Raw genomic sequence first — 26,532 nt, forward strand, 5'->3', positions numbered from 1 at the left:
CTCCCTGGGAAGCCACCTCCTACACTCTACTCCTAGTGAAAAACGGGGCTTGTCTTTATAGGAAAGATTGAAGGAGTTTCTTTCATCACAAGTCCCACTTTTGTTACTCGGGGGGCTCCTCTTCCATCTCCATATTTCTCAGTAGTGCCCTTGTTTTTCACCCTGGTCACTGTAGCCTGACCTAAACAGATGGCCTCCTATACTTTGTTAAAGAGAAAGAGGGGAATTTCAGGATATCAACAAGGTATGGCTAAGATTTTCTTGTAAGTTACAGTGTCATATGTTTCATATATTGGAGTTTAAGACCAAATTCCCAGGAACTCTCATGGCCATTATTGCAACTGAGAGCACAGAACAGGTTGAAATGTACCTAACAGCCCTTCCTAACAGTCATCTACCATTGCTTCTTGTTGGCACTTAACACTTATAAAATTTTTTTTTTTTTTTTTGCATTTGCCCTCAGTAAGATTCAAATTAAAAGCATATGACAGCTACAGCTGTCTTAGGCTGGACCATCCAGGAATCCCATCTGCCCACTCTCTTCTCTGGCCTGTGGCATAAAACTCCCTCGGTTATGTTTTCCTTTTGAACATGAGCCCTACCAATTTGGACTCTACTCATCTATGTGGGGGTCTTTCTTTCATAGATCATTTTTAAACGTGAGACTATTCCATCATTCTCTTTCTAGGTGTGATGCATTCACTTTTCACCAGTACTGGTGAAGTCGCTCAGTCGTGTCCGACTCTTTGCGACCCCATGGACTGTAGCCCACCAGGCTCCTCCATCCATGGAATTTTCCAGGCAAGAATACTGGAGTGGGTTGCCATTTTAAATCCACCCTTACACATCTAAATCTAGCATATGATCCTTGTACTATGCCCAACAGTGGTGTTACATGTCACTTACATTTCAAAAGCAATGCCCACAGATTTAAATTTGCCAAGTCCTTGAGACTTAACATTTATTACTGAGTAAAGATAATTCTGGTCCATTTTCTGGGGTATATTCTTTAAGCCCATCATATGGTATGATATGATAATATTACCTTAGTGAGCCATGGAGGCTGCTGTGTACAGGGAAAGTAGAACCTTTTGGTAGCACTGACAATGGTATACTCAACTTTGTTGTTTAGAGAGTTATTTTTATAATGGAATCTTATAAATATTTAAATATGTTAAATTTGTTGGAAGAAAAATTCAAATTTGAGTTTTATATCCCTACAGAAATGATTCCCAAATCTGCAGCTGCGTTTCGGACTGGTAATACACCAGTTCTGTTGGTAAATTACTTGACAGTGAGGAGCCATGGGAATTCTCAGCTCATTCCTCTCCTGAAGTTGCTTACCTGTGATGGCCAGCTGAGTCACAAAAAAGGTCATTCTCGACTTCCTCTTCCTCCTCCATGTAGAGAACAGCACAATGGCGTTTCCAACAATGGTGAAAACAAAGAGGACCCACAGAGTTATCAACTGCTCAGTCTGTGAAAAACAAAGCAACACAAAACCAGTGTGAGAACCCTAGGACTTTCCAGAAAGCAAGGCTCAGGCTTTGTTGTTGAAATGTCTTCCTCCTGGTCTCCTGTCCCCTGCCTGTCAAAGCTCTGCTCTCAAGAGAACAAAAACACAATGGTCCTTATTTACACTGGCAGCGGTGTAGATTGACGCAACCATTAAAAGGATCTATTTAGAAATATATGTCAGCAGACAAAAACATAGGCACAATATTCTTTGGCTAAGCAATTTTAAGCCCATGTGAGAGAATTCTAGGTGTTAAAAAGAGCACTACAATCACAAAGATGTATCTATTTATTGTAAGAAGAAATTTGAAATTGTTTAAAGATAACAGTATAGTTAAGTAAATAAAGCACTTCAATTCAGTGAACTATTATGTAGCTATTAACAGTGACAGACCTGAAGATTATGTGGCAACATTAAAAATGCTTATAATATAATGGTAAGTGGAAAACATAATAAAATTATATATTGGGTATGATTACAACTCTGCAAAATTATACATGTAGGAAAAGAACTGAAGTGTACTAAAATGTTAAGAGTGGTTATTTTAGGGTAGTGTGATTATGGGTTTTCTTACTCTTTTTCCTTTGACCGAATTGTATAATATAGGAATATTAAAATTCCACTGAGAAAATGTATAATTAGTAAAAGTGAAAAAAAAGTAGGAATGCTACTCATTCAAAATGTCAAGTTCTTTATAAAAAGCTTTCCATTCTCTCTTTAATGGAACTTTCCAGCTATCTTAAGTCCAAAGCCCAGAAAAACAGAGGCAACAGGATGGGCTGGACACAGGGACTGGGGAGGGCTGGGCTGTGGGTGAGAACAGGGAGCCAAGGGGACCCAGAGGCAAGTCAGAGATCAGAAGCGAAGAGACTTCAGCCCAACATGTCTGGGCGGAATCCTGATAAGAATGTGCATGTCTAAGACCAGGATGCAAAGTGTTCCTCCTATTTGGAGAAGACAGTAAGAAGAGCCTGAAGAAGGGACTTCCCTGGCAGTAGAGTTGTTGAGACTTTGCCTTCCTGTGTGTGGGGTGCAGGTTTGATCCCTGTTAGTGGGGCTAAGATCCTATATGCCTTGAGGCCAAAAAAACAAAACATGAAACAGAAGCGATATTGTAATAAATTCCATAAAATTTTTTTAAATGATCTACGTAAAAAAAAAATCTTATAAAAAAAGAAGAGCCTGAAGAAATCCCTTATAATGATACAATTGTATGTGATAAAATTGTATCCTGGCCAGGCGAGAGGACCCAGCTGTTTGGTCAAACTCTAGTGTAAGGTGGTTGTTGTGAAGGTCAACGTCTACAGTCACTCGACTTTAAGTAAAGCAGGTCACCCTACCTAATATGGGTGGATGTGGACTTCATCCAATAAGTTGAAAGCTCTAAGAGAAAAAACTGAGGTTTCCCAGAGAAGAAGGAAGATTCCCTGAAGAATTCCTTGTAGAACATAAGTATCAACCCTGAGTTTCCAGCCGGTTACCTCCTTTAAGAATTTCAGACCTGGAGTCCCCACAATCATGTGAGCAAAGTTCTTAAAGTAAGTCTCCTCCTTTCTCTCTTTCTCTCAATATAATATATTAAATATTTATCTGGGCTTTCCTGGTGGTTCAGTGGTAAAGAATCCACCTGGCACTGCAGGAGATGTTAGTGTGTTCCCTGAGTCAGGAAGATCCCCTGGAGGAGGAAATGGCAACCCACTCCAGTATTCTTGCCTGGGAAATCCCACGGACAGAGGAGCCTGGCATGCTACGGTCCATGGGATCGCAAAAGAATCGGACACGACTTAGCAACTAAACAACATATCTCTCTCTCTAGCTACTGTTTAATCTATCTATCTTTCTATTGGTTCTATTTTCTGTGGAGAACTCTGATTGAAACACTCCCTGAAAATCTGAGGTATCACAGCAGCACTTTCTCTTATACTATATTAATTTTAAATTACACAATAACAGACAAATCAATTCTTTAAAAACTATAATGAACCAGACAAAGCTCAGATCCCATTTGTCCACCACTTTCAATCATGATCAAGTCCCCTCTCTCAGAAGGTAAATATCCTTTCAATTACACTGTATATTCTTCTTATCCTTTGAAAAATACGTCATAAGTGCACACACACACACACACACACATCCATGATAAGTGTCAAACTGATATTAACGTTCTCCATCTCACATGTACAGATGAGTTCTAGGCCCTGGTAGAGGTCTGGGCCACAGAACGGTAGAAGTTAGGGAATGTTCCTCGTGGTGGTGCTAGGGGAAGGGTGGCCGCACAAGTGGAGTGTGAGGACCAGAGGGTGGACGATCTCTGCTGCTTTCAGGGGCACAGGTGACAGTCCCTCACTCCAACATGCTTACATCGTCTCTCATTTGGAAGACAGTGTCTTTGCTCAGCACCAGGCTTCCTGATTTTTCTCTGGTCCTTTTCTGACCAGAAGGGATACGTTTTTCTGGATGACTCATTTCTCTACCAGCCTAAAACTGGTTGGCACAGATAAAGCATTAGGAATGGAAACTAATTGTTATGAAAAGGGTTATTCTGAGTCTTTGTAAGAGAGTTCTCTCCTTTGAGATCCATGGACAACTGTGCTGTCAGGAACAGATACAGCACGGGAAGCCTTGATGGGCCGGGCTGACCTTCCCCAGTCAGCACCTCGTGTGTAGGTAGTGAACATAAATATGTGGTTTGAACTTGGAAGACCTGCTGTTTATTTATTTTTTTTTAATTTAAATTTATTTATTTTAATTGGAGGCTAATTACTTTACAATATTGTATTGGTTTTGCCATACATCGACATGAATCTGCCACGTGTGTACACGTGCTCCCCATCCTGAACCCCCTTCCCACTTCCCTCCCCATACCATCCCTCTGGGTCATCGCAGTGCACCAGCCCCAAGCATCCTGTATCCTGCATCGAACCTGGACTGGCGATTTGTTTCTTATATGATATTATACATGTTTCAATGTCATTCTCCCAAATCATCCCCTCCTCTCCCTCTCCCACAGAGTCCCTTTTGGACTTGCTTTAAAAAGACCTGCTTTTTAAAACTGTAGAGCAACCTGGGGACCAATGCAAGAAAATAGGTGGCTTGGAAGTCTGAGCAGATCTTGTGGACACTATGATGTTGGCAGATGACACAGGAGATGCATTAGGCATCTATGTCCCCAGTATGGTCCTAATGTCATTTGCTCTCTGGGGAGATGATGGCATCCTGGTAATGTACATGGTTCAGGAAAGATCAAGGAGCCCTTAGAACAGGTGGTGTGGCAGGCGGGGCCTGCAAAATCCTTTCCAGCCCTGCTGAGAACACAAATGAGAGCTTTTCAAAGAATTTCTCCTATTTCTCTTAGGAGATCTTTTTCACCTGGAGAAATGTTTTGATGCCTTAAAAAAGTTCCTTGCTTTGAATAATAAAACACTGTACCATATCCAGAAAATTTTCTCCATTTAGGTGGAGGTGGAGGGTAGTTTATTTCCATACTTGTCCAGTACTAAGTCAATCTCTGTTGAACTCTTTCAGCCTCAGATGAAGAAGAAAAGGAATGTTAGAATGCTTGTGATTCTTTTTCATCAGATCAGAAATCCAGCTCTCCACAGTGAATGGGGAGAGAGTACATCTGGAAGCGGACAAAGAAGGAGGCCCGGCACTCTGCAGGGGACACCAGAGTGGCAGGAGGCAGTGAATACAGGCTGTTTTCTCACCAAGTCCCTTGTCTTCATCAGCCCCTACCCAGCTCCAGCCTCCCTTTAGCTAGGAGAAGGCAGCTGGCCATTATTCTCCTCCCTGGAGTCTGAGGCAATCAGTGAACTCCCCACAGAAATCCACCCTAGCCTCGGCCTCTGGACTGAGCCTTCCTGGGTGGGATTCCCTGCGGGGCTGGCCTCCCTCCCTGATTCAACAGGATGACTCTTACTTCACGGGAGAGTGAATGAGCCTGTGGCCCTCTGCTCCGGCATCTTAGTGCCTCCACATCTTACAGAGACAACTTCCAACTTGCCAGCAAGTAGGCATCAACCTTCCCCATTTTCTACTTCTGACACAGAATTTTTCCCAACTAAAATTACACTCTGAAGAACTTTTGGATGAGAATTAGAAAGAGGAGAATTAAGTGAACCCAGGGTAATTTTGAACTAGAAGTCAAGGTTTTTCCCAGAATCCACCTCTCTTCACACTCCCTCTTCCTGACATAACTAAGTGCCTATGGGAAGTACAGTTGTGCCACATCTCCAGAAAAATAACACTGAAGTGGGCAAATGATTTGCTTTTCACCAAGCGTGCTGGGGATTATGCTGCTGATGCCAAGATTCGGATTTCCAGAAATCACTTTTCTCTAGTAGAGTAGCCACCGGACTCCCAGCGGACATGGGAGGGCTGCTTTTTTCATCTTTGTACTTCAGGATCCTGCCCCAGGCAGCCAATCTCTTCAAAGTAGGCTTGGGGCTCAGAACTGCCCTGCTGGGAGCAGAGAGTGACAAATACTGCAAATCAGATTATCCCATTTTGACGTACCAGTGAACTGGAGGTCAGGTCTCAGGAGGGCTTGGAACAGTGAGTGCTGGCTCTGCAGCTGAGCCTCTTCTGAAGAATCTGCAGTAACCATGCTTTGGGTTGGCTGGCCCAGGGTGCTCTGTGAACAGGCCAGAGTCTATAATACTCTCCTTGGGATTAGATGACATCTGTGGGGTGGGTTGAGCAAATTCTGTGAAATCAAGTCCACTCCTTCTGCTTTGCAGTTTTCTATTGAAAGACAGTCTCACCTTAATTCATTGGCTTCAGGAAATTTCTAGATGGAAGAAGCTCCCTACTGTAATTTTCTAAGAGCTGTGTGTATTTATTTATTAATTCATTCAATATCAATGAATTGTGTATAGTACAAAGTGTTGACACTACAAAGCAGACTAAAACACGTAGAGTGTATAAATTATACTGTTAAAATTAAATCCTGTGTGTGTCATCAATTGTCCAAAGGTCATTAAGTATAAAACAATTACACAGTTGTAGGATCATTTTATTCATAGCATTCTTAACCCATGCATGCACACACACCTAAACATACACACACCTCCCAAGGTAATATGAAGATTTGGGAAACTACGACAATGGGAATTGGGGAAACAAGTTTAGAGGCATTTGAGCATCACAGTCCAGTGAGCCGTTTAGTAGAAAAGTGAGTAGGTTTTCAAACCTGCCTGATCTGGGGTCAGATTCTTTACTGATTGCTAGATGTGTGACACATCAGTAAGTGATAACCTCTTTGAGTCTGTTTTCTCATTTATAAAAGGAGGACATAAATGAAATCTGTCTCAGGGTACTTGTGATGGATAGAGATGATGATGCAAATGAAGATTTCTAGCTCAGTGTCTGATGCATAGTACACACAACATAAAAATTGGTTTATCTCCTTTTTAGGTTCAGTTCAGTTCGGGTCAGTTCAGTCACTCAGTCGTGTCCGACTCTTTGCGACTCCATGAATTGCAGCATGCCAGGCCTCCCTGTCCATCACCAACTCCCGGAGTTCACTCAGACTCACGTCCATCGAGTCAGTGGTGCCATCCAGCCATCTCATCCTCTGTCGTCCCCTTCTCCTCCTGCCCCCAATCCCTCCCAGCATCAGAGTCTTTTCCAATGAGTCAAATCTTCACATGAGGTGGCCAAAGTACTGGAGTTTCAGCTTTAGCATCATTCCTTCCAGTGAACACCCAGGACCGATCTCCTTTAGGATGGACTGGTTGGATCTCCTTACAGTCCAAGGGACTCTCAAGAGTCTTCTCCAACTCCACAGTTCAAAGTATCAATCCTTCTGTGCTCAGCTTTCTTCACAGTACAACTCTCACATCCATACATGACCACAGGAAAAACCATAGCCTTGACTAGACGGACCTTTGTTGGCAAAGTAATGTTTCTGCTTTATAATATGCTATCTAGGTTGGTCATAACTTTCCTCCAAGGATTAAGTGTCTTTTAATTTCATGGCTGCAATCACTATCTACAGTGATTTTGGAGCCCCCCCAAAACAAAGTCTGACACTGTTTCCACTGTTTCCCCATCTATTTGCCATGAAGTGATGGGACCAGATGCCATGATCTTCGTTTTCTGAATGTTGAGCTTTAAGCCAACTTTTTCACTCTCCTCTTTCACTTCCATTAAGAGGCTTTTTAGTTCTTCTTTGCTTTCTGCCATTAGGGTGGTGTCATCTGCATATCTGGGGTTGATGTTTCTCCCCGCCTATGGACTATATTTAGGTTTGGGCAGTGATTTATAAATAATTGACTACTTTTTAAGAATGATGCTTGAATTTACCCTCTTGATCCCACTTTCCATTCCAGTCTGAAATTTCACCCGAGCCTAATCTGCACTCCTTCCTCCACACGTAGAGTTTGTGAACTATTTCAGAATATAGTTGGGGATTAAATGCCCCCTAGTGGTCATGTGAGGCAAAAATTCAAGCCAGATGCTTAATACAGAACGGAGGTAGTAAGTGAATTTGGAATTTTTCAATGACTATAGTGTGTTTTCAACTCAGTTACATAGTTGTGGGCTTATGATTAATTAATTTGCTTTTAACCTAAAGTTAACGACACCATGAAGTGATGCCAGCTCCCAGCAGATTAGAAAATTACAACGTTGGTTTAAGAGGGATGAATTGCAATCTTCTTTTGATGATGCTGGTGCTGGCACAGGGCTGATACTTGGGATTTGACCCCATGGGATATGCTTCCAGAGTCAAAAGGATTTCCATGAGATCAGGCATTAAGTCTGGGTCACCATTCCAGACTGGCATTTTATCTTCCCTATAGAAAGAACTTAATAATACGGTTGATGACAAGGCCAAAGGTACTTATAAATATCACAAGAATGAACATTATCCCAGGAAATACAGGTCATTTAGCTAAATGACTCTAGTTGAAACTAGATATGTCAGATTTGTCTGAAAAGGAAGACATGAGTTATCCAAACCCAAAGAATGATAATCTTCTTTTCCAGTGAAGTCCTGGAAGCTGAAAGCCAACAAAACATCCCTAAGGTATCTTTAACAATCACAGGGTGAGTGGGAACTAACACTATTTGAGTGAATCCCGTCATTAATCTAGCAGATGACTGACTTAGTTTGTAATGTATGATAGGTACTCAGTAAATGCTTGTTGGTGATTGCCATGTGCAATTGTCACAGCCTGACTGATGAGATGACTCAGTCTTATAGGTAAGGAAGTAAGGGCTCAGAGAAGTTGCTACCTAGAGTACCTGGCTCCTAAGCAATGCAGCCGGAACTTGAACATGGCTTTGCTTGACGGAAAAGTCCATACCATGTTTACTGGTAGTGATTTTCTGCTTGAGTTTTGGGCCAGAGACGGTAAAGTTGCCTCATTTATTTTCAATTTTCAGGTGGGAAGCAGATCTTCATTTTCCTTGTGACCCAAACTTGTCTGAAGCTAGGTTTCTGAAGCTGAATCAGCTTTGCAACTGCCTCCCCGAGGACTGAGAGTAAGGTCAGTGCTCAATATGTGTTTGTATGGATGAACCCTGGACTGACGTGTGGCTTCCGTACAATGGAAACTGTAAATATCTCACAAGATGCAGCTGCATCGTCTGCCCCAGGGAGTACAGGGCTTTCTCTACCCTTTACATTTTCATGGTTCATTTTTTGCTTCTTTTTATTTCTATGATGTTGAAGATGAATATCTCAAACGCAGGAAGTAGCAAATACATCATACTTCCCAAGAGAGGAAATGAAGTCTCAGAAAGGTTATGATTCAGACTCAGTTCTCAATCAGCAAACCAATAAGCTCTACAGTCCCGTCACTGACACCCGTGTGCCCCTGTCATTCATAGCACCCAGGTTCTGAAGCCTACTCCAAGCCTCAGTAATTTTGCGTAGGTGGCTTGGAAATACCAAAAGCAGAGCTCTGAAAATATCCTGTTGCATTGAGGCTGAATCACTGTGTAACACAGGGAGCACACAGTTTAAAGTGAGACAGGCAGGACCCGACTACAAAGCTTTGGTTCCCAAAGCTGCTTCATTAGACTTGGGGAATGAGACGCATTAAGAGGATCTGTAGACCCTTGGGTAGTGACCATTTCTGAACAGTTGGAAACCTGTCACTCAGGAGCTTGTCCCAATTTTTCCCCAAGCCTCGCCCCACCTGCTGCTAAGGAAGTACTGCCAAGTGGTCAACAAGCAGTAAGGCAGTCAACCAGGAGGCGCAGGGTAGGACCCAGCTTGCTCACAAGTGCTCACCTTGGCTTCTTCCCCATAACCACTTGCTGCTGATGCCCCTTTTGAAAATCTGCATTTTCACCATCCTGCCAGTAACCCAGCTTGGAGACACCCTCTGTGGAATTATTGTCATCACAACCACCTATCTACACTCACCTTTTCTAGCTGTTTTACCTAGACCACTGGGGATTCTGTCTTGGATTACTTCCAGGATAACTTTCATTGGTAATACTCAATTATGAAAAAAATAGCTACAAGAGTTTTTAACTAGTTGGTATTACAAAAAATCAGAAAATTTACAAAAAGCTACATGTACATGTGGATGTTAATTCCAGTCTTATGTTCTTATAAGCCTTTTCATATCATTTTATCAGGGGTCTAGAATAGAAATGTACATTGCATCCTCTTACTAACACCTCGTGGGACCTGCTGGCAGGGGGCCTCCTGCCTGACGAATAGAGAATGTGAATGGGTTGGGAGGTATTTTCACAGCCCAAGTCTGTTGAGGTTGACAGTAGGGCTGTCAGCCAAAAGGGTCCCAAATAATTGGGTGCTCTGAATCGTCCTGTGATCTCTCATGTGGTATATAAAGGGGCAAGGCATTTAGCCTGAGAGGAAAGCCTTGATATACCTATCGGTTGGTGTACAAATGATACTCAGGCCGGAATCGGGGAACTGTCCTTGAAATCATGTTGTTGTGATTATGGTTATATTGGTTCTCACTCTGCATAATCAAGCTCAACAAACATTTATTGAGAATCTAGCAGCAAAGTTCAACATAATTTGGGATCTTTACCACAGGTCCACAGAAGTTCTGTAGTACCATAGAGGGAAGGCCAGGACAAGGAGCTCCTAGTCTGATGGTAGAGGCATATATGTAAACAAAAATGTTCAATGTGAGCTACTATAATGGAAGTCTTTACAATCCCCAGTAAAGGACATCTTGGAAGAAACTGAGGAGGGACTGGGATGGTTGATCAAAAGGTGTAGCCTGGAGAAATTAAGGTGTGAGCTGGGTCTGAAAAGTGAGTAGATGTAATCAAGCAAACACGTAGGTTGCCTGGGAACAGTATGAGGAAAGGCAGACTGAAAAATTTTAGGTTAGTGAAGACAGACAGGGCCCATCCACAAACATTAGGTGTGGTCATAGAGCAGAGAAAGGCTTATAAGGAGATAGTAGACTTGTGTCCTAGAAACTATTTCAAAATTGGAGAAAGGTCCACTCTGGGTCTTTGTCCTGCGTTAAAAGAATCGCTACCAAAAGAAAAGATTCCTCTCTATCTGGACTCTTCTCCACTTATGTTCATTGCCCTATCTCTTAATACCACTATCATGGGTGAGAGAATTCAACTTTAGCTTCTTCAAACTGGGCTGAACAGAAAAGCAATTCTCTGCCTGACATTTATTTCTTAGTTTAGCTTTCAGGACACATTGTATAAGCTCTTTCTACTCTGACCAGAAAGGGTTAGATATTGGTCTAGAGTATTTGATCATTACTGCCATGGGTCATATTTTGTGTTTAGTTAGCACTGTGAGCTGCTCACTGCCTAATTGTTCTCATTTCTATCAGGCTTTGGTGCAGATCAGGACTGCCTTTGCATGACTGAGTGATGCAGTTTCCTGGTTACTAGTGAATTCTTGGATTTCATCAGAAGCAGAAATGCCCATGTCCCGCATTCATTTCAGTGTGAGTTCCTTCTTGTGAGTCATTCTTGGATCACAAAAGAACCTCCAGATTAATCACAAATAGGGTGTATTGGAAGCTTCGAGGCATTTAGATTCTGATATTCCATCCGAATTCTCACAGTATATCAGACAGCACATGCTAGAAATCATCTTAAAATCCACTGGGCTCCAAGTCCAGGTAGAAATTAATATTTGTTGAACAAACGAATGAAGTGTCTGCTATGTACCAAGAACTGAGATTAACATTTAAATTGCTATTTGAGCTCCAGACCCTTGAAATATAGAAAACTAACATTTGGGTACATTAGGTCCAAATCTCTACAATGTAGTAGAAACCAAAGGATTACTGTGTGATAAAAATACCAAGAAACTATTCTTTTGCATGATTCACAGATTAAAAAATAAGCCTGTGGGAATTTATTTTCTGTCTTGGAGGTGCTACTAAGTAGGGAAAAGTGTCTGAGGAACCTTCCCCCCGAGAGTTTATCTGAGCTCAGACCTTCAATCTGTGATACATTTAATCTGTTGTTTCCATAGTTTCCAGTCCATCCAGGAGGCTCAAACTCAAGCAGCAAGAAGAAATCTGGGGAAGTGAGCAAGTGAAAGAGCACAGGCAGATATGAGGATAATGCATGGAGCTGAACATCATGGTAAGTGAGAAGGAGGCCTGAGAAGGGCTCTGAATGACGATTCCAGGGAGATTGTCCTATACTACTTTTATTTTCTGTGCACCTAAATTGGGTGGTTGGTCAACAGAGTTTAAAAAGCTAATGAGTTAGTGTACACCCCCGACAGCTGGTCATCCTCCTTGGTTTCCGTTGTCCTTGCATTCCCTTGCCTGTCTCTTTGGCCTCCTGTGTTCTATCTGGCCCCCTACATGCAAGCCTCCCCAGCCCAGGATTGAACACTAGTCCCGCCACCTCTCATCAGTCACTTTATAGGCTCCCTGGGAACCTATCCAAGGTCGACAGATGCAGGCACCTGCCTGACTCCAAGCATCGCTCCCACTCCACCTGAGCCTCTTGGATTTCGATGGAGTTGGCCACATCACCTTGGGCCTATGCTCAGAAGCCCTAGTTCCCAGCAGTGGCCAGTGCCCTGGGCGGGCTTGGTCCTCCAACCCTGATGTCTGCTTCTGTCTAATCCACCTTCCTGCAGTTCTCAACATGGAAACCAAGTGCACTTTATGGGTCAGACCTTCCCAATGATAGTAGAAAAACAACACAATTGGAAAATGGAGTTTTAAAGAAATAGATAATTCACAGGTTGCACGCTTAATCCAGAAATCACTATTAAACTACCTATTGGGATCAGAGTGGGAAAATATTCTAAGAGGAGCAATATGAGAGAGGGAAGAAAGAAATGAAATAGGAGAATCACTGCATACAGTGATTATGTATACACTAAGTTCCTGAATTCTGCTTTAGCTTTGAAAGTGTATAACCTTCATTATTAAAAGAGCAAATCGCACTTGCATCCACACAGTTCATTACTAGGGAGACACTGGCAGGTCCTCAGTCCCTTCAATGTGTGATCCTTGGGAGCCAATTCATTACCTGGTACCTCCCCTCCCCCCATTTTGGCCAGCTTCTCTACCACAAAGGTGTCTGCTTTCAGATGCCTTTTTCAGCCTCCCTTGTCATTTGTCTGCAGAGGAAACTGATTCTTTCACTTGCTTTCATGGAAATACAATGTGCAAAATATATTTGAGACATTGCATGGTGTATTATACATGATTATTTTGTCTTTTCTGATAATAAAAGTAATATGTGCTGTCAAAACTTAGTAACATATTTTAAAAGTACAAAGACAAAGACAAATGCCCACCTTCCAGAGAGAATTTCTCATTCACTTTCCCACTTTTGGTATATTCCTTTCCATATTTTCTGGTTATGTAATATTGAAATATCTGTACAACCTGGGTGTTCATTGGAAGGACTGATGTTGAAGCTGAAACTCCAATACTTTGGCCACCTGATGCAAAGAGCCGACTCATTGGAAAAGAACCTGATGCTGGGAAAGATTGAGGGCAGGAAGAAAAGGGGACGACAGAGGATAAGATGGCTGGATGGCATCACCGACTCGATGGACATGAGTTTGGGTGGACTCCGGGAATTGGTGATAGACAGGGAGGCCTGGCGTGCTGCGGTTCATGGGGTCGCAAAGAGTCGGACACGACTGAGCGACTGAACTGAACTGAACTGGAATATTTTATATATGCAGTTTATTGTGCTTAAAAATCTTTAGCATTGAATGAGGAACAATGATTATTATAGGTGCATAATATTCCTTAATATTCCATCTTATGGTTGCATTACAATTTTAAATTTCTATTGTCAGATGTGTACTACATGAAATAGTTTAACACGTAAGACCATGTCAAAACTTTTCTTGAATATTTCTTTACTATTCTTAAGGTTTAATCCTGCAAGCAAATCTACCAAGTCAATATGTAAATATAGTGTTTAGGCTTGCTATGTATTACCAAATACACAGCAAGTTGTGTGCATTTATTTAGTTGTTCGTATTTACTGTCCCACCAGTCTACAAGACTGTCATATGCTTTTGTAACATTTGTCTTTAATTTTATCAGTTTGATATATTCCATATTATGTTTCATGGTTAACTTTGTATTATTCAAGCCACTAGCAAATAAAGCTTTTTTGCGTTCTTTTAACTCTACATTTAATCTAAAATGCTTTTTATTTTCTTTGCCTGTTTTTTTCTATTATAAATACCACTTTTTCCTAAGAGCTTTTTATATATTAAGACCTTTAATCATGTTATATTTTTAGTATAATTATTAAATAATATATAATATGTAATATTATAAATATTTATATGTATATAAATGCTATATATTTATTTTGTTGAAAATACTTTCCTTAGTTTTTTGTTTCTGTTTAAATGTTTTGTTAGGCTTAGAAAGTTCTTGCTCATCTGAAATCAGTCTAATAAGTATGCTTTTTTTCTGTCTATTTTGTAAAAACTTAGTTACAAAATCCAATTGAAATTGATCTTACAACTTTACATGAGATAAGACTCACCACCCATTCACCCAATGCTCTAACTGCCAAAATATTCATTTCTTCTTACTATTTTTTGTAGTTTCTTTGTAGTGTTAAAGTTCATATATGACTAAGGTTTTATTTTTAAAGCAAACTATTTGTTATTATGAACCTGTCCATTACTGTGCTAATTCTAAAATGTTTTGCTTAATGCAGGTTTATATTTTTTAGTAACTGATGGAGAAAAATCCCCCTTCCTCATTAACATTTATGTTCAAATCTCTTAGCTTTACTTACCTTTTTAAAATTGAGCTTTTAAGTTATTTTGTCAAATTCAAACAATCACATTAAAGATTTGATTAAAGTTTTTTAACACTATAAAGAAATTGGGGAGAACCGACATCTTCACAAAATTTAGTTTTCCTGTCCTGGAGCACCACATGCCTTTTCATTTATTCAAATTTTGTTTTTTACATCTCACTAATGATTAGCATGGGCTTTCCTGGTGGTGCAGCGGTCAAGAATCCACCTGCTAATGCAGGAGACACAAGAGACCAGGGTTTAATCCCACTCTTGCCTGGAAAATCCCATGGACAGAGGAGCCTTGTGGGCTACAAGCCATGGGGTCTCAAAGAGTCAGACACGACTGAGCACGCACACACAGTGCAGTGTGGTACAAGAAGTTCTAATGCTTAGCATTGTGAATTATTGCTGTCCTAAATTTGACTAGTGCTTTCCAGTTTATAAAGTCTTCTAATAGTTTCTGTATGCTTGAATACCTTTTGCATTTTTATCCCAACCTGCGCCAAAAAAAAAAAAAAGAAAGAAAAAAAAATCTCAAAAGGGACTGAACACATTGGAAAGGTAATCAAATTTATTCTTAATCAAAAGAATATCTTCTATAGGTATGGATTGCCAAGGGCAGTGGTGCACAATACTAGATGAAAGAAAGGAAACTTCCACTTGGGTACTAACAGTGTTCTCTTTCATTTTTTATTAAATTAAGAGCTGTGAATAATTGTTCATAAGCAAACACTTGGGTTCAATACCTGCATGCAAATGGAATTCTGAGTGCTGTGGGGAAATCGTTCGTCCAGTGCAGAGCCTGGAACACCGCTGGCCGGGGTGAATCACAGCTCCTGCCCAGAAGAAGAGCAAGGCAAGGAGACTTCAAGAGCTGGAAGAAGAGGAATCAAGGGGAATCCTATTCCCTGCTGCTGCTGCTTTTTCAAGAAGTTCCAACAATCCTCTAGACCCTAAGTAACCTTTGCTATCTCATGTCCAGTATGCTCAGGAGGGTAGGGGTTTATTTAAATGAAGCAAGTTCTTTTAAAAAATGCAAATAACCTTGGAAGATCAAAGGCTGTGGGAGAGACACCCGAGGGAAGGAATTTGTTTACTCAGAACGGCTTTCATGCAAATACTTGGAATCAATTTATTGAGGGAAAAAAATTTGGGGGACAACAGGCGGACTAAGCAAAAGACGGAGAAAAAGAATTTTTTTAAAAGCAGAGCATGCAAATTCCATGTAGTGATAAAGAACCTGCCTGCCAACATGGAAACGTAAAAGACACAGGTTTGATCCCTGGATTGGGAAGATCCCCTGCAGAAGGGAATGGCAACCATCTCTGGTATTCTTGCCTGGAGTATTCCATGGACAGAGGAGCCTGGTGGGCTACAGCCCGTAGCATTGCAGAGTCTGACATGACGAAAGCCACTTAGCACACACTGCATGCATGCCAAGTCCACACTGAATGCTGTGGTGAGGATGAGGGCAGGCAGAGGAGGCTGGGGAGGGAGAAATATGGTGTGTGAGAGAATGCGAAAGCTCAGTCTGGGTTCTTGTGAATCATGTCAAAGTTATGCTTGCTTGTTATTTCTCTACAGCCACCTATTTCTTTCCGTAGAAGAACTATCAATGGAACTAAAAAGGAGAGATGTCCCGGGGAGTTTTTATTTTATTTATCTTTAAGAAGGGAGAATAGTTTGGGTGGGGGGAGAGTGTGGGAGGATGGAGAATCTCAGTGGGTGGGGAGTTTGGGAGGATAAATCTGAGATGAAGGGTCTGTGAGGCTGGTCTTTGAGGAGAAGGGCATTAGCCCACCCTCACCCCTGAAACCCTCTGGGTTGGTAGGACCCTCCCAGGAGATTATTGAGTAGAATTCCATGATTACCCTCCTCCGGCTCCCACCCAAAACGTCACTTCTCACCTAAGACTTGGCTCCTTCCCTTCTTCACCATCCTGAAGGGACATCGTTATTGTTTTGCTCTCACGGCTGAGCTGCCTGGATCCAGAGAAGCCGTGTGATGTGCTCAGGGTAGCACAATATAGACTTGATTTGAGGCCCAAAGCCCATTTCTCGCACTTTCCTTGCTTGTTTAAACTGTAAGGAAAGGATGTGATTCCTTGTGCATCAGGGAAGAGAATAAAAATCCTCTTATTGAGCTGTCATGAAAAAAATGAGCTAATGTTTTAGGTAGTTTTTTGAACTAATGTTTTTAAAAGTGCCTTCAGATTTCTTTTTTCCCCATAAAATTACCTAAGTGAATAGCATTGTCATTATCTGAAATGTGAAGAATCATTCGGAAAAATTTAGGGCTCTTTTCTTTGGGAAGGAGGAGAAACTATCTCTTTCTTGGTTACCGGGAAACATACAGTCCTGTTTGAATCAATGTTTATAAAACTCTATTCAATCCTTTTGTAATCTAGATAACAGTAATCTAGACAATAGATAATAGTAGGATGAAAAACGTGAGCAGAGCCAGCCCCTGCCCCGCCCAAATGTAGAATAAATGAAATGTCTATTTGATTCTCTGTGGTCCACTTCCAAGGGCTTGGCTTCAGCAACCTGGATATATAGTTTTGTACTTGGAATTTGTATCACTTGGTCAAGTCTACGACTCAAAAATAAAAGAAAGCCTACGTTACAGTGGCTTAAACAAATATTTTTTTCATACAATAAGAAATCTGAAGATACATAGCTGCTGTCCTGAACTCTTTGAAATTGCCTTAGCTTTTCTTTTGTGGTTGCAAAGTGGCTGCTGAAGCGCCATGCATTGTGTCTGAATTCAAGGGAGGAAGGAAAATTCAAGCCCTGTCTTTCTCCTTCTATCAAAGAAAAGTGGAATCTTTATCAGAAATCTCATAGACTTCCAATTAAGTTTCTCAAACTGTGCTACTGTTTACTGCAAGGGAGACTAGGCTAGTGAGTATGTGGCTGGGAAAATGAGAAGAGGGTTGAGAATAACTTTGGGGTCAACCAAGTAACATTGCTATCTTCAGGAGCCTATTTAGGACCTCCTCCTTTCACCTCTGCTGTTGATTGGTCCAAAATTTTGTAGCATCATTTCTCCCTAGTAGTAAATATTATATAGTAAAGTTGTTGTTTTTTGGTCATTAAGTCATGTCTGACTCTTTGCGATCCAGTGGACTTAGCCTGCTAGGCTTCTCTCTTCCATGGGATTTCCTAGGCAAGAATACTGGAGTGGGTTGCTGTTTCCTTCTCCAGGGGATCTTCCTGGACCAGGGATCAAATCTGCATCTCCTGCATTGGCAGATGATTTTTTAAACCACTAAGCTACCAGGGAAGCTTGCATAGTAAAGACTCATACTAAATGGCTAATGGTTAATGTCTACTTGTAAAGCAGAAATAAGGCGGACCCTTGGAAAACATTCATAGAGCCATATCCTGGATTATTTGCCTATATTTATGCCAAGGAAAGTGCTAAGTCTGTGATAGGGTTCATTCACTCTTTGAGACTCTCTGAGTGTCTTTTTGAGGTGGCATGGCTGTTGACATTGGAGAAACCCTCTATAGAATAATTTTTTATTAAGTAGTACTTAATACAGAGGAAAAGTCATCCTTTGAATGTTAGTTTTGTAGTTTTGACAAACTTAACCATTGTTGCAATCAAGATATAGATATTTCTGTCATCTAAAGGGGGTCTCCAGTGCCATTTTGTAGTCAGCCTCTTCACAGCAACCACTGATTTGCTTTCTGTCCTTAGAGTTTTGGTTTCTCAACATCATGTAAATGAAATCATTACAGCATTTTGAATCTGGCTCCTTTCACTTAGCATAATGCATTTGAAATTCATCCATTTTGTTCTGTATATCTATAAGCTTATTCCTTTTTATTGCCAAGTAATACTCCATTGCACAGACAAAGACTGGTCTCAAATAGGAAAAGGAGTACGTCAAGGCTGTATATTGTCACCCTGCTTATTTAACTTATATGCAGAGTACATCATGAGAAATGCTGGGCTGGAAGAAGCACAAGCTGGAATCAAGATTTCCGGGAGAAATATCAACAACCTCAGATACGCAGGTGACACCACCCTTATGGCAGAAAGTGAAGAGGAACTAAAAAGCCTCTTGATGAAAGTGAAAGTGGAGAGTCAAAATGTTGGCTTAAAGCTCAACATTCAGAAAACGAAGATCATGGCATCTGGTCCCATCACTTCATGGCAAATAGATGGGGAAACAGTGGAAACAGTGTCAGGCTTTATTTTTTGGGGCTCCAAAATCACTGCAGATGGTGACTGCAGCCATGAAATTAAAAGACACTTAATCCTTGGAAGGAAAGTTATGACCAGCCTAGATAGCGTATTCAAAAGCAGAGACATTACTTTGCCAACAAAGGTCCATCTAGTCAAGGCTATGGATTTTCCAGTGGTCGTGTATGGATGTGAGAGTTGGACTGTGAAGAAAGCTGAGTGCCGAAGAATTGATGATTTTGAACTGTGGTGTTGGAGAAGACTCTTGAGAGTCCCTTGGACTGCAGGGAGATCCAACCAGTCCATTCTGAAAGAGATCAGCCCTGGAATTTCTTTGGAAGGAATGATGCTAAAGCTGAAACTCCAATACTTTGGCCACCCCATGGGAAGAGTTGACTCATTGGAAAAGACTCTGATGCTGGGAGGGATTGGGGGCAGGAGGAGAAGGGGACGACAGAGGATGAGATGGCTGGCTGGATGGCATCACTGACTCGATGGACATGAGTCTGAGTGAACTCCGGGAGTTGATGATGGACAGAGAGGCCTGGCGTGCTGCGATTCATGGGGTCGCAAAGAGTCGGACACGACTGAGTGACTGAACTGAACTATCCATTTTCTAGCCACTGGACATTTGAGTTGCTTCCAATTTTTAGCAATTTAAGATAAAGCCACTGTAAGTATTGACATTGAGGCTTTTACATTATTTGTCTTGGACAAATACTCAGGAGTAGGATTTTGGACTTGAGTAATAAATGTATGTTTAACTTTATAAGAAAATGGCAAAAAGTTTTCCCAACTGTCTTTACCATTTTCTTTGCTGTCAGTAATGTATGATGGTTCTAGTTGGTTGCTTCCTATCTTTGCCAGTTCTTGATATCTTCAGTATATTTTTATTTTAGTCATTCTAATGAGTGTGTGGTGGTATTTCTTTGAGGTTTTAATTTGCATTTCACCAGAGACAAATGAGGTTAAGAATTTTTTCATATGTTAAGTCACCACTTGGTGATATGTCTGTTTGAAACTTTGCTATGGTTTTAAGTTGGGGTCTTTTTCTTTGTATTGAGCTTTAAGAATTATCTGTATCTTCTGGATGAAAATTATTTGTGATTTATAGATATTTTCTCCTAGCATGTGGTTTTATTCTCTTCATAGCATCTTTTAAATTATAGAAGTTCCTAATGAAGTCCAATTTATCAAATTTTTCCTTTATGGACTGTGCCACTAGTGTCGTATGTAAGAAATCATTGCCTAATCGAAGGTCACGAAGTTTGCCTTCTATGTTTTCTTTTTCTTTTATTTTAGGTTTTACACTTAGATATATGATCCATTTGATGTTAATTTTTATGGGGTGTGAGGTTTGGGCAGGAGTTCCTTTTTTACACGTAATTATCTATTTGTTCCAGCAATAATTTTGATTTTCTCTATTGAGTTGCCTTTATCTCTTTGTCAAAAATTAATTGACCAGATATGACTGGGTGTATTTCTGGACTGTTTATTCTGTTCCATTTCTGAATGTGTATGCTTTTCTCAGTACCACACTACTGCTTTAGAGAAGGTCATAACCAGCCAGTGTGAGTTCCCTAACTTTATTGTTTTTGAGAGTTATTGTGGCTAGTCAATTTCCTTTGCCTTCCCACATACATTTTAGAATCAGCTTATCAATTTGAGCCCCTATGTCATCGTCATTCCTTGCCTCTGCCAATCTTCTCTGATTCCCCGAGCCCTGCATATGATCTGACAGAAAGTCCCCCTGCTTCTTCCTGTCCACTCTCAGGCAATCCTTATCTTACTGAGCACTGACACCTCTCATTGGGTCATCATAATTGACTCTCTTTCCTCAATGTTCCCTCCCTACATTCCCACCCAGTACTCTGCAGCCTGATTAATCTCTCTCATCACAGTTTTCACTGTTAGCATTTTTACTAATAAAACTCTAAAGATTTCTTATGGCCTATAAGGACAAAAAAAAATCCATATTGTTTAGTCTGAAGGTCCACCTGGGTCTTTTTTTTTTTTATCTCTTTAACTCTTTTATCTAAACTGAAAGCTTCCATTTACCTATCTTCAATGAAGATCAACTTGATTTTCTATGCAGAAATCCTTCTTTTTAATTTGTTTATACCTCCTTCTGTCATCCCCCCACTGTCTTTTCTTCTAAGTGACTGCCTTCTCTTCCCTTGCATCATAGCTATTGGCTGAGTATACCTTTCCCCTGTTAGACAGAATTGTCTGACAGTATGGTACCTGTTTTGTGCATCTTTGGAACCCCAGTACCTAAAGTAATACTCAGTCAAGCCCATCTGTGATTCTCAACTTCATAAATGAGTACATGACATGGGGAGGAAAAGAATATAGTTTAAAAGATTATATTCTGAATTATATTTTGATTTGGGGGTTTCCCAGGTGGCCCTAGTGATAAAGAACTCATCTGCCAATGCAGGAAACATAAGATACATGGGTTTGATCCCTGAGTCAGGAAGGTCCCTTGGAAGAGGGCATGAAAACCCACTCCAGTATTCTTGCCTGGAGAACCACCATGGACAAAGGAGCCTGGTGGGCTATAGTCCATAGGGTCACAAAGAGTTGGACACAATTGAAGCAATTTAGTATGCATGCATGACTTATTTTTAGGTATGATATTTAATTTATTTTCAAATTTAAATTAAATTGAGAAAAACTATTTATGTTTATCTATAGGTGTTAAAAATTTTAAAGGTTAAATAATCTTAGTAATATCTGTTGAATGAAAATATTAGTTTCCCAGCCCCTTAGGACAATGATAAATCCTCTTTGACTCCCTACACCCTACACTCCCACTGTGTAGTATAGGGCCCTACACAGTGAAAGCAGCTGTAGTCTCAGTGTTCACAGGATAAATACCTTTTCTGCTTGAAGTGTCCACAGGCAGCAGACAGGAACCATGTGTGACCACCTGATTGACATTCTAGTAGACAAGGCTGATCCATTCACTCCACTGGAGCAGATTCTTCCTGTTGTCCACAGGTGATACTCTCTGCCCTCTGCACTTTGCAGAAGATCTCTGTGACTGAACTTCTATAATCAGGCATCAGAACACATAAACAGAGAGCAGGGATGTGAACGTTAACATACTCTCTCAATACCCAGCTGGTGTTTTAGGGCTCAGAAGTGGATGGCTTTCCAGCCTCAGATATGGAAGCTGAGCTGGCAGCAAGGGAAGGGGAGCAGACAGAACCTGGATGTTGTTTGCTTTAGGTCTAATGATCTGGACTTCCCTGGTGACTCACATGGTAAAGAATCTGCCTGCAATGCGGGAGACGTGGGTTTGATCCCTGGAATGGAAAGATTCCCTGGAGAAGGAACTGGCAACCCTCTCCAGTGTTCTTGCCTGGAGAATCCCAGGGTCAGAAGAGCCTGGCAGGCTACAATCCCTGGGGTCACAAAGAGTTGGATGCGACCAAGAGACTAAAACACACACACACACATACACACACACCCCCCACCAATAGGGCTTGCTATCGTGTCAGTGAAAAAAAGTGAAGTCATTCAGTCGTGTCCAACTCTTTGTGACCCCATGGACGGTAGCCTAGTGCGCTTCTCCGTCTGTGTCAGGAGTTTCCCCAAATCATGGTGCCTTTAAGTTTAACCCAATGGCTTGGAGAATAAGGATTAAGACTCCATCTACTTTAATGTTTTCATGTGAATTTGCTGAGACCTTAGGAATAAACTTGTTAAACAGATTGTTTCTCAATATGCTCTTTCATTCAATAAAACATGTTTTGATGATTTGTCTACCATGTTGTCAGGCACTGCCCCAGGGGTAGTGGGATCTCGAGCTGCCTTAAAATGACTGACATCAGGTATGTGTGTATGTTTCTGTATGTGTGTCAGTCTATGTTTATGTGCACACATGTGTGTGTGTGTGTGTGTGTAGGCGGACATGCATGTCAAGAGACGAATCTTGTCACACAAAGACTTGAAGTGCTTTGGAAACATAAGAATAGTGGCAGTGCTGATCTACTAAACAAATCTGAATTCTTCACAGACGACGGGGCAACTGAGCCGAGATGTGATATCAGAAGAAAAAGCTATGAGAAAGGCACGTCTGCCAAAAGATAATAGTTTCCTGGAATACAGTATCCAGTGAGCCATGGTGCAGGAGAGGAGAGAAATGGGGGAGGAGGGGCAGTCAGATTGTGAAAAGCTAGAAGGCTAGTTTGGAGAGTTTGGGTTTTATCGTGCAGAAGGTGAAGGTCAAACCATGCTTGATGCTATGTTCCCTGCAGTGGGGGCGTTCAATTAAGCTACATTTCCCATGCCCAACAACTAACTAATTATTGCCAGCGGAACTGGAGTCAGTCATGAATCATTTCAGGCCAAAGCAGATAGGGTAAGTTTTGCCATCTCCCTTGGAAACTGCTTATTTTAGAAGGCAGAGATACAAGTTGACCTGCTTGCACCTGGGATGGGAGAGAAAAATAAACTTTTAATGTGTTAAATCACCGAGATTCAGGGTGTAGACTTTTTCGGTTTTGTTTTTTAAATTAATGGGACTTTGTTATTATTATTATTATTGCCAAGCTGTGTGAAGCTTGTGGGATTTTACTTCTTTGACCAGGAATCTAACCCTCTCCCCACACCCCACTGCCGTCTACCAAAATGGAAGTGCAGATTCCCAATCACCAGTCCTCTAGGGAAACCCTGGGGTTTAATTTTTTGCTATTACAGAGACCTATCCTATCCAACTAAAATCGACAGTAGAACCATGTTTATTTTTCCTTTTTTTCTTCCTTTCTTTGTTTGTTTCTTGCTTTCTTTCATTTATTTTTTAGAAAGTTCACACCCTTAACTTCTATCAGGCCTTGTGTTCACATCAGGCTGAAAAAAGGAATGCTATTTTTAAATCCTCCTAGAGCTGATGGTGAGTCTGATGAAATCATATGATGTCAAGTTGTTAACTGGAAGGTGCTGCCAAGTATAAGAGACCCACCATTTTTAGGCAGATGTCAATATTGCCTAAGGAAAAAGATAAGAACCCTGGTTATCCCTTAATGACTTCATCATGACCTTTGTGGTTTTGCCATCTTGTGGCCCAGAAAATCTTTCTACCATGGTAGAAACTCACCCCTTCTGGATGGGGTATAACTTCCCATCTCTGTAAAAAGCCCTCTTGTAGTAAGCCATTAAGCTTGCATAGGTAAAAATTAGATGTGGCATCTGGATGATAAAGAAGGAAGTGGAATCATCTCTAGATATCTTTTTTTTTTTTTTTTTAGAGTAGGAAGTTGAATATTTTAGTCCAACTCCAATTTACAGCCTGTATCAAAACTTATTATTTTTTTTATTTTTTTTAATTTAATTTTATTTTTAAACTTTACATAATTGTATTAGTTTTGCCAAATATCAAAATGAATCCGCCACAGGTATACATGTGTTCCCCATCCTGAACCCTCCTCCCTCCTCCCTCCCCATACCATCCCTCTGGGTCGTCCCAGTGCACTAGCCCCAAGCATCTACATTTTCCATGGTCTAATTGAGAGAAATGAAACAATTCAGCACCACTGTTTGGGGGCCTAAAGCATACTGAAGCGGTCTTGGAGATCTTCCAGTACACACATCTCTCTTAGAATCTTCAGAAGATTCTTCTGTGTAGGTAATGGTGGCGCCTCATCTCCCCGGAGCTTCAGAAAGGAGTATAACAACCCACCCCTGGGGCTAACAGTCCTCAAACACTGTACTTAAGGCCATCACTGTCCTTAACGGCCCCACCAACATTTAATCACTTAACTTGTCACAACAATCCTCTGAAGGACATTCAGTTTTAGCACCATTTGTCAGATGAATAAACCAATGGATAGGTAGGAGTGAACTTCTTCAAGTTCTCAGCCAGATGGTGGAAGCACTGGGAGCTGACGTCAGCAGTCCTATTTTACAGCCTGTGCCTCACTACAGTGACGGGGAAGATTCAAGAGCCTGAGTATACCTGGGAATGACTAGGCTACTTCTTCCATCAGCTGAGCTGAGAGGTCCAGGAGAAGCCAAGTTCAGTTACAGAAAATAAAATTACATTTCTCGTCTACTTCAGTGCATAGCTCGAAATGTTCTTACCCACTATCAACAGGAAATTACTTCAAGGATGACAGGGTAATATATATATATTATTATTTTTTTTTTTCTTTTTGAAGCACTAATGGATATGCTCTTTTCCACCTTCTTGAGAAAACCTCTCGGAGCTTTGGCAGCCAGAGAGCTCTACACCGTCTGCCCTCTGGGTACAGTCTTTACTCCAGCAACGCAGACAAAGAGAAATAAGTCAGCTCCTGGCTCTCAAAATACCTCTTGAAGGATATCATAAACAGCTTCAATAGACATGTCTTTTTCCTTTGCAAGAGGATGTGTCTTTTGAGCCTTCAGCTCAAAAGAGTCTGGAATAATTCATTTGGCGGCAAACAGTCTAGTCAGGCTCCCCACCACAGAGAAAGCAGGCAGTGGGAGACAGGAGTGAAAGCAGGCCGTGGGAGACAGGAGTGTCAGATGGTACAGTGGTGGTGCAGAGTGTGAGGAGATCAGACACTGATGAGAGGATTTGTACAGCCCCGCCCCCCGCCCCCGCGCCAAGGCTACCACAGGAAAAGAGAAGAAGAGAACAAGGTTGGGAACACAGGATTAGAGAGTGGCGAGCTCCACTTACTGTACAGACACCAGGGGATGGCAGGCCCCTGGGATTCACCCAGCTCTAGTGAGGTGGCAGTTGGATAGTTAATGGCCTCGTGGGGAGACAGAGGACCAGACCAGAGCTGGGAGGCAAGCAGTCAACCTTTTCTTTCCCAGGAAGGATGCAGAAATTCAGAGGGTTGAGAGAGGGGAGGAGGGAGGTGTGAACACCTGTTTACCTGAAGGGAAATGGGACAAACGGATGCTCCCGAAGAAGACAGCACAGCCTGACCCGAGCCTGATGTAGATCTGACAAGGATCTGCAACAAGCACCAACTCTTCTGAAAGCCAGACAGGACTCTTCATCCCAGCCAGTGCCAAATGGCCCAGGTTCCTCCCCAGGTCAGACTTGCTCCCTCACTCCAGCCACACGTATCTGGACACACACACTCTGGAAGCATCATTCCTGGAGCTTAGATGCCTTTCCTGAGTCAGAAAGTGGGAAACCCCTTCACAGGCTGAAAAACTGCAACTCTGCATTTACTCTGAATCAACTATGATTGTTACCTGCCATCAGATGATGTGATACAAAGAGATCAGTGATACAAAGAGAAAGTTGGTTGAGAGAGTTTTCCCTTTTCACACACGAGAGTACACAGCTTGGGAACTGCACGACAGTCTTGTAAATAAAGCCAACCAATGAAATGTGTGCCTTTCTCAGGGGCGTAGGGTGAAGTTGGATGTGGTATAGCGCTGGTCCAGGGCAGGGGATTGGAGAGTAGCATGCTAGGTGTGCCCAACAGGAACAGGCAGTGACACCAGACCTTTAATAATTATTTAACTGGGCAAAACTAGTGGCAATTCCCTATGAACAGTCACAGTATTCAGCTCTAGAAACACTGAGTGAAACTGATTAGAAGAGGACAAAAAGATGCTGATAAAATGCAAGAACCATTGTTACAAGTTTCAGG

The 26,532-nt window shown here is 41.5% G+C and overlaps 1 protein-coding gene across 1 annotated transcript in view; it reads right to left on the reverse strand.

The window, feature by feature from the left end:
• Positions 1–26,532, reverse strand: part of NPSR1 (neuropeptide S receptor 1) — a 153,931-nt gene that overhangs the window by 123,212 nt on the left and 4,187 nt on the right. Inside the window, exon 2 of the mRNA NM_001192977.2 lies at positions 1,345–1,477. Coding sequence (NP_001179906.1) covers positions 1,345–1,477 — 133 coding nt within the window. The remainder of the gene's footprint in view (positions 1–1,344; positions 1,478–26,532) is intronic.

Source organism: Bos taurus, chromosome 4 (genome assembly GCF_002263795.3).
Source record: "Bos taurus isolate L1 Dominette 01449 registration number 42190680 breed Hereford chromosome 4, ARS-UCD2.0, whole genome shotgun sequence".
NCBI lineage: Eukaryota > Metazoa > Chordata > Mammalia > Artiodactyla > Bovidae > Bos > Bos taurus.